Raw genomic sequence first — 20,121 nt, 5'->3', positions numbered from 1 at the left:
ACTTAACACGCGATGTAGGAGTTTTTAAGTGTATTGACGGCTGGCACGATGGCACACAGCAGACCTCCAGAAGTTATTCATCTTGCATAACTAACATTGTATGCCCATTGATTAGTACCTCCCCATTGCCCCTACACCCAGCCCCTGGCAAACACCATTCCACTCTTTAATTCTCTAAATTTGACTATTTTAGGTAACCTCATATAAGAGGAATCATGCAGTATTTGTTTTTCTATAACTGACTTGTTTCACTTAGCATCAAGATTCATCCATGTCACTGCAAATGGCGGGACTCCCACTTTTTTCTTTTTTTAAATTGGGGACTATTGGAGAACAGTATGTTTCTCCAGGACCCATAATCTCCAAGTCACGTTGTTGTCCTTCAATGTAGTTGTGGAGGGCGCAGCTCAGCTCTAAGTCCAGTTGCCATTTTCAATCTTTAGTTGCAGGGGGCGCAGCCCACCATCCCATGCGGGAATTGAACCGGCAACCTTGTTGTTGAGAGCTCACACTCTAACCAACGGAGCTATCCAGCCACCAGGGATTCCCTTCTTTTCAAAAGCTGAATAATATTGCATTGTAAATATACACCACATTTTCTTTATCCATTCATCTGTCGATAGACATTTAGGTTGTTTCCATATCTTGGCTATTGTGAATAATGGACATCGGAGTGCTAATATCTCTTTGAGATCCTGATTTCAATTCTTTTGGATAAATACTCTGAAATGGGATTGCTGAATCATATGCTAGTCCTATTTTTAATTTTTTGAGGAATCACCATATTGTTTTCCATAATGGCTGCACCGTTTTGCATTTCTACCAACCTTGTGCAAGAATTCCAATTTCTCTACATCCTCACCCACACTGTCTTTTTCTAAAATTTCTTGAAAGATGACATTCACATGGCCAACAGGTACATGAAAAAATGCTCAGTATCACTAAACATCAGGGAAATGCAAACCAAAACTACAAGAAGGTTTCACCCCACACTTGTCAGGAGGGCCATCATCAGGCAGTGACCTATAAAAAGTATTTCCACATGGATCTCATAGTACCTCATGGACATCATTTGTAAACAGCCAACACACACGTATTTACTTATGGATATGTGCCTCTTATGGATACCTTAGGTATAGCATTAATTTAGTCATCAAATACTTCTAGTTTGTACCCACTGTATATCAGGCACTGAGTTTGATACTGGAGATACGGTGATGAGTAAGAATCCGTTCCTGCCTTCAGCAGCTCAGTCCCATGAGAGAGGAAGACACAAATGGGTAATAAAAGCACAGGTAGGCACAGTGATGGAGGTACACAGAGGCTGTCAGCACTAGGAAGAGCATGGACACTGAACCCAAACAGTTGGGGGGAGGGGTGGAAGCAGCAGACGCCTCGCTATGTCTCGGAGGATGAGCAGGAGTTTTACAGAAGACAGGGGGCCGCAGGCGGGCGTGGCTGGCTGGGAATGAAGGCACGGACGCATAAAGACCACAACTTATGCAAGGACCTAAGAGCAATTGGCTGCTGCTTCAGTATAAAATATAAGTCAGCGGATAGTGAGAGACGAGGCTGGTGAAATGGACAGTGGTAAGACCAGAGAGGCTGTGTTCCCCATACCAAGGTAGACAGTCTATCCTCGGGTAACAGGAAGCCCCAAAAGGTGTAGACGGAGGAGGTCATGAGCAAACAGTTCTGCCACTGTGGGGAGGGCGGGTTGGAGGCAGGAAGACAAGTTAGCAGCTATAGCAGATAAAGGAAAGACAGAAGGCTGTGAGTGGTAGTCATTGGATCAGGGGAACAGAAAGATTCCACAAGGAGATCAGAGAACACCGGGAGGGTCTGCGGTCTTCCAGGGTGGTGAGTGAAGGCCAGGATGACACTCAGATCTCCAGCAAGCACAATTAGAGCTGCCGTCATCTGTGGTAGAGAACACAGGAGGGAGAGTGGGTCCAGGGCTGGTCTTAACATGTTGCCAGAGCAGCTGGCACTTCCAATATCTCCTTTCAGTGGACACGGCCCCACGCAGGAAAGCAGCTGTGTGCAGTTGTATGTGTGTGTGTGTGTGTGTGTGTGTTTGTGTGTGTGTGTGGCGGAGCCTGACCCACCAACGGGGGTACCCGTGAGGCAGCCTGACATCCGTGGTAATTAGTTCTACTAATCACACTGGGTCTCGGCTAAGTTTGGGCTGAAGACTAAGAGAGGCTGGACAGAGAGGGAGCTGATGATACAAACATGGAGTGAGAAGCAGAGATGCCGGGGGAAGGAAGGGTGTGGGGACAGAGCCGGAGTGCAGTTTCCAGGCTCTCGGCCTCACGTGGAAAGGTGCTGGCTCAGGTAGTAAATGGCCATCAACTGTGATTGGATGGCCATCAGCTGTGGCTAGTTGGCCGTCAGCTGTAACCAGTGAGCCATTGGCCACTAATATAACTGCCGTGGCTACACTGGCAAGAGGGAGTTGATCGGTTGACAGAAAAGCAGACAGCAGGTCGCACGTTGTGTGAATCCAGCCTCCAGTGAGACTATAGTGGTATGACTCCCCTACCTATGGCTCCATGGGTGTTCCTTTTTGGCCTAGCCACATCCTGCGTTCTTGTGCAGGGAGCGGGAGCTGAGACCCCGCAGGCCGCCCCACACGATAGGGGGAAGTCCAGCTCAGGGGTGAACTCGTGAGAGGGGCCAGTGTCTGGGGATGTAATAGTGTGGGGGACTTCTGTTCAGTCCACACAAACCCATGCAACAAATCCCTTTTCCTTAAGGTAATTGGAAATAATCTGTTCCTTGCAACTAAAAGCGTCAACATCCCACAGAGGATAAGATGAGCATTTCTGTTCAGGCTGTGGTGAGCTGGCCCAGGTGCGTGCGAATGCAGCCAGCAGGCAGCTGGGGACACGAGCCTGAAGCTAGGGACTTGGTCTGGCCTGGGGATGCTACGTCAAAGCTGTCGGCATTTGCATGAAAGCTGGGAGAGGGGCAGGGATCACTCAGCGAGAACCTGGAGAACCTGCAGACGCAGGAGCTGCAGACAGACCCTCCACAGGCTTAGTCTGGCCCACAAATGTGTGTTGCCCAGCAGGGACTGGAACGATGTGACTTTGAACGCCCGTGGACTGTGTTAATCCGGCCAGTTCACCACAGTCCCCACTATTCCCTATTACACACTCAGCAGATCACACATTTACGTCACCTCCCCTCTGGCCCTCCACACCCTAAGTTGGTGACCTCAAGTCAGAGGCCAAGGATGGGGGTCTGGAGAAGGCAAGTTGCAAAGGGTGGAGGGGCCATAGCACTGGGTTATATGCTTCTGGCGACAGGAGCTGCATGAGCAATGAGCCCTGCTGGCCAGGCTCCACAGCCTTGGTACCCGAGGTGGTGTGCGTGCGTGTGTCTGCGTGTGTGGTTTCCTCCTTGGCAACTGCCACAGGAATTCAGAGAGTCAGAAGCATGACTTGGGTAATCAGGGAAAGCTCCTGGGAGGAGGTGTGACCTGTGCCATGATTCCAGGGTGGTGCCCATCAGAATCACCTGGGAAGCTGGTAAAAACTTAAGTTGATCCCAAACCGAATGCATCTAAATCTGTAAGGGCAGGGCCCAAGTATCTTTACTTTTGTCCTTAAAACAAAAATAAAACTTAACAGGTAATTCATGCCCATAGTTAAAAAGTTCAAATACAGAAGAGTATACAGGGAAAACTTCTTTTCCTGACTCACATTCCCACTCCTGCTATTAATTTCCTGTGAGTGCTTTACAGAAATTTTTTTGGCACATACACGTATGTATGCATGTGTGGGGGCACTAGAATTCCAATTCTCTGGAAGTTTAGCATTGACTGTATGGCTGCATAAGAACAGCTAGTTTGTTTCCTTGCGAGTGCCAGCAAACCCCCAGCATGAACAGAAATGATCCTTCTTCAAGGGGAATGTGCCTGATTTTTCCCTCTGAGGTCTCCATTGAATATCACCTGGCCACTCTTTTCTGCCTTCTGATCCACAGTGAGTGCAGCCCTATGGCCACCGCCCCCAGCTGCTCTGGGTCACAACGGCCTTTCCTGAGCAGGCCCCTCAGGTCCCTACTAAGGACAGGGGATGGAAAACTGCCCGTCAGGCAGTCCTCTGGCTGCACCCAAATGCTGACTGGGCATCGGCTGTGTCCCAGGCCGGGGGATACAGCGTTGAATGAGACCATCGGAATCCTATCCTTATGTCACTTATATTTTATTTGGGGGGAACGGGAGACACTCAACATGAAACTTCAAAATAAACAAGAAATACAAAAATAGACCGGAATGATAATGCGGTCATGGAAAGCCACTGCATTTCCTCCTCCACGGAGAACACTCCTTCACATACTCTGCCCTTCTCCACCATGTCCACCGTGCGGGGTTCCCAAGCTCCGCGTGTGGGCCCCTTGTTCAATGATGCCTCTCCTGACCCCACCCTGGCCAGGGCAGGCACCCTCCTCTGTGCTCCCCAGCTGTCCTGGTCCTGCTGTTACGGCGCCCACGTTGGTTTATATCCGTGTCCCATCATCCCCTCTGTTAGACGCTGAGCCCCCTGAGGGAGGCCACATTCATTTGTGCCGTCCCCGTACTCAGTACAGCACATGCTCAGCAAAAGCCTGCCTGATGAATGAGTCTGTCCGTGCGTCAGCGTTCCAGGACTGCCACCTGCACCCCACTCACCCCACCCCAAGCACTCCACCTCGGTGCCACCTCTGTCTTGGGTCCTCTCAAAATATGTAAAAAAGAATTATTTCATGCTTATTACGTTTATCTTCCACCTTAATCCTGAATTCCTGGAGGAAAAACACCACGTCACATACTATATTGCTTTTCAGTTTCATTAGCACTTGACAGTATTCCATAATATTTGTTGGATGACTATTCTTTAATAAACGGGAAATATTTACATGAAGCATTTATGTGTGCGCGTGTGCAAATGCACGTGCAACAGCACACATGAAAGCCGACTTATAAAGTAGGGTTGAACACTCTGATAATGGGTATTTACTGTGGAAAAATGAATTCAACTAAACTTTCCCAGGTGTTATAGTTCTTCAGTTATGTCTGCAGTGAAGCTGAACGGCCCACAGCATCGGCCATAAGTGACATCCTCAGAGCAGACGGAACAAGCGCAACAAATCTGCAAGCGTCCTCTGTGCTCACATTTGCCCGATGCCCTGATGGTTTCCTCACCTGTCCATCCCCCTGCCCTGGAGTCTCTCCAGCCAGCAGACGTCCGTGTGGTGACACAACTCACATCATCTCCCCATCCCCGCCCGAATCCGCAAACCAGGATTAAACCATACAGGAAAAGTATGTTGGAAGAATTTTGTGTAGAAGGGGGATTTGCACAGAATCACAGAGTTCTATTCTGCGGTCTGGAAATCACCATCGGGTCTAAGCCCTCATTTGGGAGACTGGGAAAGTGAATCCCAGAGAGAGTCCTCAGGGCCACAGCTAATGCAGACCTGGGCGTCTATCTGCCAAGGGCTCTGGCGCAGAGCCACAAAAGCCATTTCAACCCAATTCTATAGGTAATGATTTAGCACCAATGTTATGCCGAATGCTGACCATGTAACAAAGACAGCCCTTGTTCTTCCTCCTCAGAGTTCAGAGGCCAGCCATATTTGAATAGGACAATGGAAAGCTGACTTTTCTACAGAAACTAATTATGTTGTACGTGTCCCCTGAAAGTTAATGACAACAGCCACCATCTGTTGAGCACTTACTGTGTGCCAGGCACTGGCTATGCAACTTACACATATTGTCTCATGGAATGTGCTCTTATGAGGTAAGGATTCCAGTCTTCCATTTCCAGATGAGGAAATGAATGAGAGATTAGGCAACTTGCCCACATCTAAGGGGCAGAGCAGAATTTGCATTTTCCTCAGCCAACCCCAGAGCCAAGTCATATTAACCTTTAAGCACTACAGTCAGATACGTCACTGCAAAGATGGAGAAACACCACACATGTTCTCTCCCTAAATCTGCTTCTGAAGTCACGGTGTGGTGTTGTGTTTTCATATATTATATGGTTGGAAACGAAGCCAGGAATAAGGCGATAAGACCTGCCAAAGAAATAAAGAACAGCTCAAGTCCTTGCAGTTAGGAAATCAACACCTAACGTTTACACGGCCTCCTTTCCAGCCAGGACCATTGTGACCCCATCTGTGGGAGAGAGGGATGGGAGAACAATGAACCCGAGTCTGTACTGAACCAAATTCCAGTACGATCACATCCAGGAGCCTTCGATCAGTAATCCATTCCCACGCAGAGGTGCGAGGGGACATAAAGGATAGGAAATCTTCATCAAGACCTGGTGAGAATCTGCAGAACTGAGCAGAAGTTCAAGCATGCCTCACTGACCCAGAGTAACTGGGAAATCAAGTAATATACGAGGTGTGATATGGTGAATGTTTAAATAAAAAAAATTATTACAGTAAAAGACACATTGCCATTAATCCCCCTCAAAATACTCCCCCTTGCTTTGAACACACTTATCCCATTGTTCTTGCCACTTTCTGAAGCAGTTCTGGAAGTCCTCTTTTCTGAGTGTCTTTAGTTGTGCTGTCGTGGCTGCCTCAATGTCCTGAACCAATTCAAAACGTTTACCTTTCATGGTCATTTTGACTTCAGGGAAGAGCCATAAGTCATTTGATGCCAGATCTGGTGAATAAGGTGGATGAGGACACACCATGATGTTTTTATTTGACAGAAATTGCCATATACCAGAAGTGATGTGTGACACGGAGCATTTGCACGATGGAGGATGAAACTGTTTGCCCATTTTTCTAGCTGTTTTTTATGCACATCATTTTTTAAATGTTCTAATAAGCCCTGATAATATTCAGAGTTCACTGTAGTGTTCCTGGGTACACACTCAGCTCACACAATTCCATCAAGGTCAAAAAACACAGTTAACATCACCTTGATGTCAGATCTTGATTGAAGAGCTTTTTTCACCAAAGAGGGAGAACTGGGTGATTTCCATTGAGAACTCTGAACCTTGGTCTCAGGATCATAACCATAGACCCAAGCTTCACCTCCTGTGATGACATGTCTTAAAAAGCTGGAACCTCAAGCAGCACGATCGCATGACTCCAACAAAATTGACAAACACTGTTGTTTTTGTTCGACAGTCAAAAGGCGCAGAACAAATTTCACACTCACTGGCCTCATGTCCAAATCTGTTATTAAAATGCTCTGAACAGAACCATAAGAGACGTTCAGAGCCTCAGAAATTTCCCTAATAGTCAACCCCCTGTTTGATCGAATCATTTTGCTTACTCTTTCAACATTCTCTTGGGTTTCTGATGCTCTTGGGTTTTGATGCCGATCTCTCCCTGTCTTCAATCAATTCACAAACATTATGAAAGCGTGTGAATCACTTGTAAACCGTCTTCATGGTCACTGCAGCATCACCATAAACTAATTTTAACATTTTGTGTGTTTCTTTAGCATTTTGTTGCAGTTTGAAACAAAATTTCATGTTAATACATTAATCATGATCCATGATTTGTGGCACACTTTAAAACACATCTTCTCTCAACTGTAGCTCACACCCAACTGAATGCACCAAACAAGCTGAAACTTGTCACACACTGTTGCTAAGATTTGACGCGCCGCTTCCCGTATTGAAGGTCCCTGCCTTCCCGTGGGATGGCACTCGGCAGCAGCAGTCACTGTATTTTTTTGATCATACCTCATACACATGCAAATTTTCTAAGCACCTGAAATGGGCTTCTTAAGTGCCAAAACTTACTTTAAATATTTTATATAAAGAGCATTTGAGTGCAACAGTGCTGACAACTGAATAATCATCAGAAAATGGCAAGCCAGAATTTGCCATTTTAGTCTAAGTGGATGACAGCACTCTGAAGAAGTGATTTTTTAAGGAAAGGTTTGTTGTCTGAGGGCTAACACAGACTTTATTTCAGAGAGGTTTCGTGGTGTGGTCTCCTCAACCTGGGCTTTTGAGAAACAAAGACACAGTTTCAAATCTGGGCTCCAACAAGCACCGGTTGAGTGGCCTTGGGGAAACTATCCTGCCTACGTCTGTTTCTTTTGTGAAATGCGGGTAATAATGCCCACCTCATAGAGAGACATTATAACATATGCTGTCCAACAATGTATATTATATATAAAACACACATGCATAGAGACATGGATGGAAAGATGTATAGGTGAAAGGTGTGACACATGACAGCACCTGTCACATAGCTCTTATTAGATGCCAGCTCCTTCACACGTATCCATCCTACAGCTACATCGAATCCTGTTCAGGTTCCTTCAGCTGAAACATTCTGAAGTGGGACACTGCTCCCCATCAGGAAGAGTGATATGAGGGGGACATAGGAGCAGGGGAGCCCCGAGGGACTCACTCCAAACTCTCCGACTCTAAACGTGAGAATGAAGCAGCATATATTTAAATTTTGTGCAAAGTCTCAGAATCATCCCCTCATGCTGACACATCCTGACCTGAACTTCTAACCTGCTAGAGAAGGGAGAAAGAGCCTGCTGCCTTGGGCCTGCCCCCTGCTGAGAGGCCCGCATTCAAGCAGCGATCTCCATGAACCAATATTCCCAAGCATTTAGCCCAGAAGCCTTCAGCTCTAGGAACAGCTCCAGATTTCCCAAGAGCATTTACTCAAAGGCACATCTGTGAAAAAGGAGTCAGTTTTATGTAGTTAGACCAGGGCACCCTCTGGGTCTCTCCTTAGGAAACCAGAGTCCACTCGATAGATATCTCTGGGCAGCACCATCTGCCTTTCCGTCTTAGCACTCAGTAGGTCCTCAAGTGTTAACTGAATGAACGTCTGGGGCCTGTGCTAAGAAATCTGAGTTTTATTCATCTTATTCTGGTTCACATGACAGACTTTAAAAAATAATAAACCGAAGCAAAGCTTTTGAAGCTAATAAATCTCTTGGACTTAGAAGCAAGGCCCACTTAGTGGGCAAAATAGGTTTTAGCATATTACTGAATGCATAGACTAGAATGACCAATGAAACCCAAATCATTACAAAAAGGTCATCCAATCACTTCAGCAACCACATATTTGATTATGTTCACTCCAGGGTGTTCTCCTTGCAAACTGAGAAGAGAGCAGGCTGGAGAAACTAGGAATCGTTCCCATATGAGAATCACGTGCAGACGGACGTCAGCAGAGTACTGTTGATGAGAATGCAATGGATAAATGCTCCATGTCAGCCCCTGGGATCTGCATAGTGCCCTGAAAGCTGAGAATGGGTAAGCAGATCGGGAAAGATCTAGGGGAGAAAGGAAAGGAACATTGGAGGAGGAAAAGGAAACACATTCCTTAGAAAGTTTATACACAACTAGAGCTAAGACTGGGAGCCAGGAAGGGAGGGAAAGAAGACCAAAGAGTTCCCCCAGCGTGAGAACTTAGCAGCGTACGCCATTTAGAGTAAAATAGTTCAAAACAAATTCTGCACACAGTACAGGCTTGGACTAGACAGGACATGTCCAAAGCTTCTGTATGTGATCCACTTCCAAGTGTGTAACTGTTTGATTCTTGCATTAACCAAACGGAGAGCACCTTAGGGGAGTCTGGGGGATGAGCACAGACAGAGGTGCTGTGCCTCCTCCTTTGGGGTGACACACGACTGAAGGAAGTTCAGACAAAACCACTTCCAGCTCAGCTCATGCTACCAGTGGCACAGAGGCCATGGCAGGGAGGGGGAGGATGAGTGAGGTGGGCTTCCAACTGCCAGGAATGTTGCATCAGGAAAAACACAGCAAAACTTTCAGCAAGCTAAAATTAGTTCTCACGAGTAATGAATTGCATACTGAAGCCCCGAGGGGTGCAGACATCCAGTCTGGAGGTGATTAACAGAGCTAACTGATGATTGGGAACTGGGCGGGTTTCCAATTCAACTTTTGCATCTAGATATTGCTTTCTTGGTTGTTGGGCTCCTATTCCCTCCCTTCAGCTTCTCCCTTTCTCTCTCTCTCTCTATCTTTCTCTCTCCCGCCCCCTTCTCTCCCTCTCTCTCTCTCTCACACACACACACACACACACACACACACACACAGTCTGACTGGTAAGCAGTTCTGAGTCTCTGCAGACTAACACTTGCATTTGGGAAATGCCTTGTTACCTCCATCCCCTTGGTACCACCATCTTGTTGACCTTGGTCTTTGATTTCACTTTTCATTTGTCTCCTGGCCTCCATTTAGTTTCACAATGCACTTGTGAGGATGACCAGAAGACAAGCCCTTGGAGCACAGCCAAGAGATCTGAAGCCAGAGAAAGTGGTCTCCGGTGCTATCTAGCCGCCGTGCACGGTGCTATCGGGTGCAGAGTCACAGGCTTCCGGCCCACGCTTCCTTAATTCTCCCACCACCTCCCTGAGCATTTCCTGACTTGCTGGTGTGAAGTGAAACCTCTCCGTTTCCTGTCCGCAACTCTGATCCTTCTAGTCACAAACCCAGCTCAGAGTAAGTGGTCTGAATTCAGGACTTGCTACTGCACGTACAGGGAGCTGGCCACTTCCTTCTCTGTGTGCTTTTGGGTCTTTTCATGCTTACACACGGCCTGTTTGCTGCTTCCATGCTGCAGATGGTAAACATTTTAAAACATAATAAGGCCTCTACTGATTCTTTCCTTGGCTCAGTATGGCGCTAGGTAAATTAACAATCCTGGTAATTCAGAGATTATATTTTCCCCACTGCCAAGTTTTAGGTATTAAATGTTCAAAGGTGAATCAAATCTTTCAAGTTATATTTTTAAAATCATGTTTCAGATTGATTGGTACATCTTTTCTCAAACACAGCAAGCACATCATATCCTGGGGTAACTGGGTCTTCAAGGAGAACCCATCGATCTCCCTGCATGACAGTCCTCTGAAGACAGTCCTACAGGACTCAGATCACTGTCACTCATCTTCTGCAGCCTGACTCGAGGCCAGCAGGGGTCACTGCTCTGCTCTGGAGCACCCCCAGCCCCTCCTTCCCATCTCGGTGACAGCCAGCAAGATTGGGTTGGAATTTATCTGTTTACTGACTGTCGCCTCCAGCAGACAGTAAGAGCCTCCAAGGCCGGGGAGGTAATGAATCCATCTCTGCAGCTCCATCATACTGCCTGACACACATTAGGCTCAAAAACTGTTAGCTCAGTGAATGAATGTCAGTCCTATGTCTTCCCTTCTCCAGGCTAAATATCCCTAAGCATTTAGTTGCTACTTAAATAACAGTTTCCAGGTCATGATGCTGAGATGAACAGAAAAGAGCAGAATGGGTGAAATGTTTTTCCATGGAGCCTAGGGCTACACCATTCAGAGTATGAAAGTGGTGTACAGTGATTCCCCGAAAATAAGACCTAGCCAGACCATCAGCTGTAGTGCGTCTTTTGGAGCAAAAATTACTATAAGACCCGGTTTTATTTTACTATAATATAAGACCCGGCCTAATATAATATAATATAATATAATATAATATAATATAATATATAATATAACATAAGACCGGGTCTTATATTAATTTTTGCTCCAAAAGACATTAGAGCCGATGGTCCCACTAGGTCGTAACTTCATGGAAACACAGTAGATGAGACTATTTCCTTCCTTCTTCTCCCTGCAGGTCCCTCTCTATCCCAGGGCCTTTGCAAAGACAAAGGCTCAGGTACGGATGGATTCCATCTTCCCTGAAGTCACTGGCAGGAAGTGGCTCCCACCACTATTGACAATGCAAAATTTCTTTACCTCAATTGCACTGCTTATAAAATTCCCCCATCACCATTGTGCACAACCCTGCATCTATTTTTTGAAACCAGAGAGTATTTTACATGTGACTATTTCCTAAGGGGTTAGAGGTGAACCTGCTGTCAACAGACAATGAATCAAGTCTTTTCCCCAAGGCAGTGGAGGAAAAAATCACAGCCCCATGAACAAAGAAGTGGAAATCTGGTCAGGCAGCACTTATGTCTGAGACTAAAGCTAAAAAACAGGCATTTAGCCACCCCCAGGGTCCACCCAGTACAGACTATGGAGAGGAGGTTAGGAACCTTTCAGAAAACCCTTGGAAATCAGCCTCACTGAAATGCACTCAGCAAAATAAGATCCGTAAAGCTAGACTGACAATAATCAATCAATGCCTGCTGAGACCAGAACAACAAAGCTACAATAAGGAAACGCAGGGTGGTGGCTGGTCCACAAGGCAGGAACAGAGAGAGGAAGGTGTGAGAACTGACAGCCCGAGGCCACCCCCAGGAGCCCGTGGGAATAGACAACACCCTTTGCTGGGAACGGGGACCGGACACCACTATAGGTTTTGTGAAAACAGCTAAGGCCATCTGACTCTACTGCTCTGATTCCTTGCTCGTAAAGGAAACTTCTGGCTTTGATTTGCTTTCTCCCACAGCACTTCCTGTTGGGGAGAGAACATACTCCTGCGATGACATGCCTCTCGTTACCTTGGGGGACCCAATTCTCATTATGATTTACTGAACTGATGCTCCAGTTTGGTTCTTTTTTGTTTTATTGGGGTTTTTTGTGTTTTTTTTTAACCTCTTTAGAGTCTGGCTAGTGTGAATCAATTCACTGAGCAAGATGAATAAACACCTAATTTAGTTTCTAAACGTCTAAAACCGCAGTCCAGACTGCAGGCCCATGGCGGCTGAACAAGTGCCACTTCGCAAAGCCTGTGAACATAGCAAGATGGCTGCTGCCTGCTGGCAATGCCCGTTAATTATTGTCACTAGTGTTAACACTCCTTATGCGGAGGTAGTGACAATACCCAGGCTCAGCTGCTTCCCTGGGGCTCGGTAAGGACACGCCACGCTGGGTTCACACTCTCCCCTGGGACACGATCTATAAAGAGGCAGCTGTCACCGTTGTAAAGGATGGTGACTGTCTTGGCGAAGATGATCCTTTGTCTCAGAAAATGGACATAGCACGCAGATTAGGCATTCGGTTTCACTCATACAAAACTAATTATTCTGTGTGCATCGGCTAATCAATATTTATGTGACCTAGCTTTAAGAACTGAGCAAAATAGGAGTCCAGCCAAAAACGAAGGGGATTACCCTAGGTAGAGAGGTCAGAGGTCACAGAGTGGGTCAGTGTCCTCCCCGTCCACGGTCAGTGCACCCAGCCATGCAGCTGCCTGCACGCTCTCATCTTCTTAAGAGCGCCCTCACTTTTCATATCAGCAAACATCTACTGTGTCTATCCACAGCATGTCGTATCTCTGAGTGTCATTTAGGCAGCTGATCATTAAATTGTCTCCCTGAAGTTAGCAGAAGAAAGGCAGCCTACGTGGGATCACAACGTTGGGTTTGGTCAATGAAATGCCGATTCTCATTTTAAGGGGGGAAATCTCTTTCCTCGGACCTTGTGCTGCCTTGGCTGAGCCAACCCTGTCCAACTGGACACCAATGGGCTCCTCAGGGGCGTCGCAAACTCTATGCTCGCTTCTTCACAGCAGCCTGAGCTCTGCCGGCAAAGATGTTTTTCGCAAGCCCTGATCCCCACAGAAAGATTCCTGGCAGGACAAGGACCCATCACATGTGTTTTAAGAAATGAGGATCCTTGATAGGAAAAATGATTTCTCCTTCCAAATGATGGATAACGTAGAAATGAGTGTGGAGATGCACAGAGAACCAATTCATCAAGTAACTGCGCCCACAAAATGAGGAATGCTTGCATAGCATGAGGAAAGGAAAAAACTGGGTGCCGTGGCCTGTCACAGCCTCCTCTGCTGCAATCTGATATCTCAGAGTGACAGGTTTTCAAATGAAAATAACAATGCTGTACTCCAAAAAACTGCAGCGGCTAACTGCTTTTCCATTACAGGTGATGTGAAGAACGAGAAGCTCTGCACGGATCCCCAAGGGGTGGCTGGCTGCCCCTCGGGGCCGTGTGCTGGTCACGGACAGCTCAGCGGCCTTGCTCATCTGTGTGCGGAGGAAAGACGGGAATGGGGAGGCCAGGCGCAATGGGTCAAGGGGAGGAGCAAGAATCTGAGACTGAGATCTGTGAGTTATAACTTCCAACGCTAGTTCAACCCAGAGTCAGCCTGTGCCAAGAACACCAATCCGGGCCATAGGCCTTTCACAGAATGTTTCCAACCTCAAACACGCCTCAGGCACCTCTTCCTGTGTCTGCATCCCTCCCAGGTTGGGATGACCTCTTTTCCTCTCTGCGTATGTTAGTCTTCTCCAGCCTTCTAGACATACCTGGAATGGTGTCTCCTCCTTCCTGAACGCCTGTCCTCAGCGGTGCATCATGCCAGGGACTCCTACAACTGTACACAAGCCTCTCTGCATGTCATTTAATCTACTCACGAACCTTCCTGTCCTGCCATACACCTTGTCAGTACTCCAATGAGAGGCACCATGTCCTTGTCATTGTCATATCTTTAGCGCCTAGCACAGTGCCTGGAATACAGGAGGGAGTCAAAAAATGCTAGCTGCTGACACTGACAATGATAAATGTGTGACCAGTGATTCTCCACGCATAGCCATATGACGTAGCAAATTAAAGTTATATCTGGCCAATCACTCAAGGATCTGAACACCTTGGGAGGTACAACTGAGAGGTTCAAGTCCATTCATTCTCTGCTTGAGGCTCTTAGAGCTCTGGACAACACCAAGGCAAACAGAAGCCCAGGCTGCCATTTTGAAGTCTGACACAGTCATGAAATCAACCTGAGAAGAAGTCCTGGAGCAAAGCTAGTGGTGACCAACTAACTATCAAGTTCATACTTAAAACAGAAATAAAGGTGTCCCGTATTTCTTTACTTAATACTGTACTAGAACCCAGCCAAATACTGCATTGTGTTCAAATCATACCCAGATCCATACGGCAGTTTCTCTACCCCCGACTTCTGACCTTCACATGCGCATACACTATTTCACAGATATCTTAAAGGGCTCTCAAGTTTAACACTCCCGATACGAAATTCTTGATCTCACCCGACCTCCAAACTTGTTCCTCCATCACCCCCTATTCTGTTTCCTAATGTACCCACAAAAGCCGCCCAGTGGAATGTATGCTATGGAAAGAGCATTTGCTTCTCAGGTGATGAGACAACGCCAACAGGGGGCCAGAGGGCTGGGGCGGTGGGGAGGGTGTTCCCAGCATTCCCTGAGGATGCCACGTACCGTCAGACCTTTCTCTGATCACAGTCCACCCCCGGTTTTCATTGTGTGCAGTGGGCTCTGTCTACTAAAAAACATTCCCTCCACTGGAGACAATGAGGAGGAGAAATTCATTTCCTATCAATTACAGAAACTAGTTAGCCTAAACCCACCCTAAAATTATGTTTGGTAGTAAGTGTTGGAAAGCATCATTGCAAAAAGAAATTGTAACTTAAAAAAGCTTTATCGTGGTCTTCAGCAAAATAGAACATGACAACAAAAACCAAAGTTGATCCTCCTGAAATAACTGCAACAAGCCTATGACCTACGATTACACTGCCTGGGGTAGTTGAGATAAGTCACCTGAGAAGAAATGAGGAATCCAAAGGCTAAATTTTGATTTTCATCACATTTTTTTCTTATTGTGATTTCTTTTAGAGATGTCCTAATATTTTCATCATTATTTATGTCCCCAGAAAAGCCAAAGTGGCACATGAAAATACGCTCAATATCACTAGCCATAGGAAAAATGCAAATCAAACCCACAGTGAGATACCACTGCACACCTATGAGGGAGGCTATTATCAAAAAGTGGAAAATAACGAGTGCTGGCAAGGGTGTGTAGGAATTGGACCCATGTACACTGCTGCTGGAAATGTAAAATGGTGGTGCTGCTTTGGAAAATGGTATGGAGTTTCCTCAAAAAGTTAAACATAGAATCACCATACGATCCAGCAATCTCACTTCTGGGTATACGCCCAAAGGTACTGAAAGTAGGACTCGCACAGACCTTTGTATACCTGTGTTCATAACAACATTATAGCAATAGCCAAAAGTAGAAACCACGCCAAGTATCCATTAATAGATAAACAAAATATAGTACATATGCAAAATGGAATATTATTCAGCCTTAAAAAAGAACAAAATTTTGACACATGCTATAACATGGATGAACCTTGAGGACATTAGGCTAAGTAAGTCAGACACAAAAGGACAAATATTGTATGACTCCACTTATATGAGGTACCTAGGGCAGTAAAATTCATGGAGACAGAAAGAAGAATGGTGGGTACCAGGGGCTGGGGGTGGAGAGAATGGGGAGTTAGTGTTTAATGAGGACAGAGGTTCAGTATGGGAAGACGAGAAAGTTCTGCTGATGGATGGGTGATGGTTGTACAACAATGCGAATGTACTTAAGACCGCCGAAATGTGTTCTTAAAAATGGTTAAAATGGTAAATTTTGTGTTATGCATATTTTGCCACAATTTGTAAAAGGGAAGAAAGAAGCCGAGGTGGCAAGCAATACTTACAAGATATAGGCAATCACCCCGATGGACCAGCAGTCAACAGCTTTGCTGTATGGTTTCTGGGCGAGGACCTCAGGAGCTGTGAAATGACAAAGGAGAGACACAAGCCTGACGATTTAAATGCTGACATAAAACATTTCTCAGTGTTTTTTTTGGGTTGTTTTTTTGTTGTTGTTTTGTCTTGCTTTTGCTTTTTCAGTCTGCTACTTGGGCTGAAGTATCTGTGATATGAAAAACTGAGTAGAGATATATGACCTGTTTTATTTGTTGGCTTTTCTAATTAGAAAAAAAAAAATGACGGTGTGTCTGTGTGTGTGTGTGTCTGTGTGTGTGTGTAACTAGAGAATATCAATCAAATTCAATCTATTAATTAGCAAATATTTGACGGTGGCTATTTTATGGCAGAGCTATTATGCTGAGCACTATAGCTTAGACCAGAGTGAGTCAGAGAAAGGTATATTCAGTTTGGGACTTGGGGTGTGACTTCACCCAAATCAATCCAAGGAAGCACTTCCGGCCCCTGTGCAGGCCCTTCTGGGCACTGGGAGGACACCGAGGTGAAGCCCCTCCTTCTGCCTCCAGGGGGCTTACAATCGAGTAGAGGTTAGACGTAACATCTGTGTTTTGGGAATCCTGCATCAGGCCTGCTCTTAGTTCACCCTCTAAGGTTTGGGTGGGTTATCTGTCGGTACTGTCATTTCATTTTCTCACCAGTGAAACAGAAAAAGTGCTATTTAACCTCACTTCCTTGGTTCAACCCACTATTCATCAAGAGTCATCCATCCTGGGGCTTTGGGCTTATTTGGTGCTGTCCCCAGACTTCCCGTTCCCAGCCTTGTGGTAACAGGCAAATCAGTATTAGACCTCCCCCAGTTCTGGCACCCAGCAGTGTCTGCCATACATATCTGTGCAAAGTAAATAAATACGCGACAAGATCATAAGTCTTCTTCACAAACAAAATCTCCTGCTTACCCAGCATTTCCAGAAAACTTAAGAGGGTACAGAAACTAAAAGCAGCTTTAGCTGACACGGCCCCTCTCACAGGCTGAACTGTGTGCTATATGTGCTCGGGATGCGTCACCACACTGGCCCCGCCATCTGTGGGGGAAGGGCTGAATCGTCTTTATCATCATTACCCCCAAGTTACAGGGAGGGCGCAGAGCGAGTGAGCCCAAAGTGAGCCAGCTGGAACGTGGCCTCTACACCACCTGCGTCGCAGAGGGACCTATCCCTAACTAAGAGGCCGCCATGATCTGGGTCTTACGCCAGTAACTCACAAACATCTTCTGCTGTAATCCTGTCAACAGCTTTGACAATTACCCTTATCTGAACCCGACAGAGAGAAAACGAGCCTTAGAGAAGTTCCTTTTCCAACTCCACACAGTAGATAGGAACCAGTTGGGATTTGAACTCAGGTCAGTCTCACTCTTATCCCAGCTCTCTGCAGTGGGAATATACTGTGTTAAGATGAGAGTTTCTTCAGTCTGTAAGGAAAGTCCATGTGCAGAAAAACTTACAGCAAAATCCTTTCATTCTGTTGAAGGTAAATCTTTCGGAGCAAGAATAGGGAAGTATACAAACTACTGTTGAGTGTTTCTAGTTATGATGGCAAGAAATACAATCCCCAAGTCTAATTGTCGGTTTCAGCCCCAATCCCTCCAAACTTCCCATCGGACTTTATTTTATTTTTTTAACAAGAGCAAAATAAATGAATGTGTACATATTTCCCTTGCTATGTTCACTCTGATTGTAGTAGCAGAAGGAGAGAGAACTACAAAGCCAGAAACTCGCAAACTGGAGAAGTGACCCTTGGATAACTGGGAGCGGGCTGCACCCATAACTGCTAAGAGCATATTTCTCAGATGTTTCTATTACGGCAACTGACACATAAATGTCTTGCTGCTATAGGAGGTATGTGCTCTCTGAGCTGATGTTCTGGTCTCAGTGGCCACACGGGCACAGATGGTAGGAAGGAGCACATTTCTGAGACTCTAGGGCCATCCTCGTGTCCCGATGGAAAGTTCAAAAGAGGCAGAGAAGACTCCCGGCAGAGCTGACGGCAGGTCTCACGAGCACAGAGCCAGGCTGGTGGGCAGACACCCTGGCCTCCATGGCACGGTGTCTGCAGGGCTCTGTGGGGAGAGGAGAGCCGGCCTGGCCGAGACACTCTATGGAACCAGATGTCCAACAGCACATAGGCACCAGGAACTCTGCATGGGAGTTTTGCTTGTGTCACGCAACAGGTACCACAGGCGACAGACGTGTGGGGAAGGAGCACCAAGAGGGAAGCTGGTTCCACAGTTTATGAGCAAATCCTGGGCCCATCCCCTGAGCCATGATGTGCAAAGGGGAAAAGAGACGCGGCCCCTGTAAAGCAGGTTTCTCACCGAAGAGGAGCTGACACTGTGTTCCCGTGAGTGCTCCATCCTCACAGTCCCCCACGCCTAGCACTGTGACGTTGGGGGCGCGGATCTCTAAAAGAATATCCTCCCCCTCGTCATCAGCAGTTAGAAAGAGGAAAGCTCTGGCCACCATCTATTGTTCAGAAACCAAACAAGAAAAAGGTCACGGTTTTCTCCAGGAGCCCACACACCAGGGGGCACCTGCACATGAGGTCTTCCCCGTTCCCGCTGCCAAAGTCACCATTTTGGGGAACTGTGCAAAGCACGGCACAGACATGAAAAGCAAGGGGCTGATTTTTATGCAACTTGTTACTTGAAATGTTAAAATTCTTGGAGCCACCGATGCCACATCAATTTTAAAATACGGGATTTTGTTTAAATGGTAAAGTTTATACCATCAAGTATATGGTTTAAGGGGAAAAAAAGGGCAGCCGGATGGCTCAGTTGGTTAGAGCGCGAGCTCTCAACAACAAGGTTGCCAGTTCAATTCCCGCATGGGATGGTGACTGCGCCCCCTGCAACTAAAGATTGAACACGGCGACTGGTCTTGGAGCCGAGCTGCGCCCTCCACAACTAGATTAAAGGACAACAACTTGGAGCTGACGGGCCCTGGAGAAATACACTGTTCCCCAATATTCCTCAATAAAATTAAAAATAAATAAATATACATAATATATAATATATATGTAATATATATACAATATATATTACATATATATATATTATATATACTTAAAAAAATTTTTCTGGATCTTTTTCAGATGCTTCAATTATGGCAACTGACAAAAGGGGCCACTGACCAAAAAGATGCCAGGCAGGGCCAGCACATGAATATTAGGGGAAAAGTCCTAAAAGATTAACAAGTAAATATCAGGGTCTCAATACTGGGGGTGGAAGTATATATTTGTGCCAAACAGTTCTTATTTTTGGGGTTGTGTCCTATGTGGGTTATATCGTCAATGAAATATAAATATTTTTTAACCAATTGGAGGCAGTTGAATCATTTACCCTTCTGGTGAGGTTCTTGATTGCACTGGAAACACAGAGGATGAAGCAGGAAGTGTAATATAGTGATAAAAAAGACAAAAGCACCCATTTGGAAATAATATTCTCACCAGCTTAAGATAGTTAAACATTGTATAGTGGCACACACAACTAATGGCCTTAATTCTAATTTCACGTGTGATGTGATTCCTGGAACCCAGTGTTCTTTGGGACATTGTTTGAACAAGCCTACCTACGCCACTTTAAATAGCTACTTTTCATCTCGTAGTAATTCTTCAAAAAATATACTCTCAGGCAGTATTCAAAAC

At 46.0% G+C, this 20,121-nt stretch overlaps 1 protein-coding gene across 2 annotated transcripts in view; it reads right to left on the bottom strand.

The window, feature by feature from the left end:
* CAMK1D (calcium/calmodulin dependent protein kinase ID) overlaps nt 1-20,121 on the bottom strand; it is a 375,375-nt gene that overhangs the window by 22,847 nt on the left and 332,407 nt on the right. For both annotated transcript variants that reach the window (XM_033100675.1, XM_033100674.1), the window contains exon 6: nt 16,410-16,485. In XM_033100675.1, the coding sequence (XP_032956566.1) occupies nt 16,410-16,485 (76 nt within the window). The remainder of the gene's footprint in view (nt 1-16,409; nt 16,486-20,121) is intronic.

This window comes from Rhinolophus ferrumequinum (assembly GCF_004115265.2).
Source record: "Rhinolophus ferrumequinum isolate MPI-CBG mRhiFer1 chromosome 5 unlocalized genomic scaffold, mRhiFer1_v1.p scaffold_110_arrow_ctg1, whole genome shotgun sequence".
Lineage (NCBI taxonomy): Eukaryota > Metazoa > Chordata > Mammalia > Chiroptera > Rhinolophidae > Rhinolophus > Rhinolophus ferrumequinum.
This window is presented reverse-complemented; position numbering and strand designations above follow the sequence as displayed.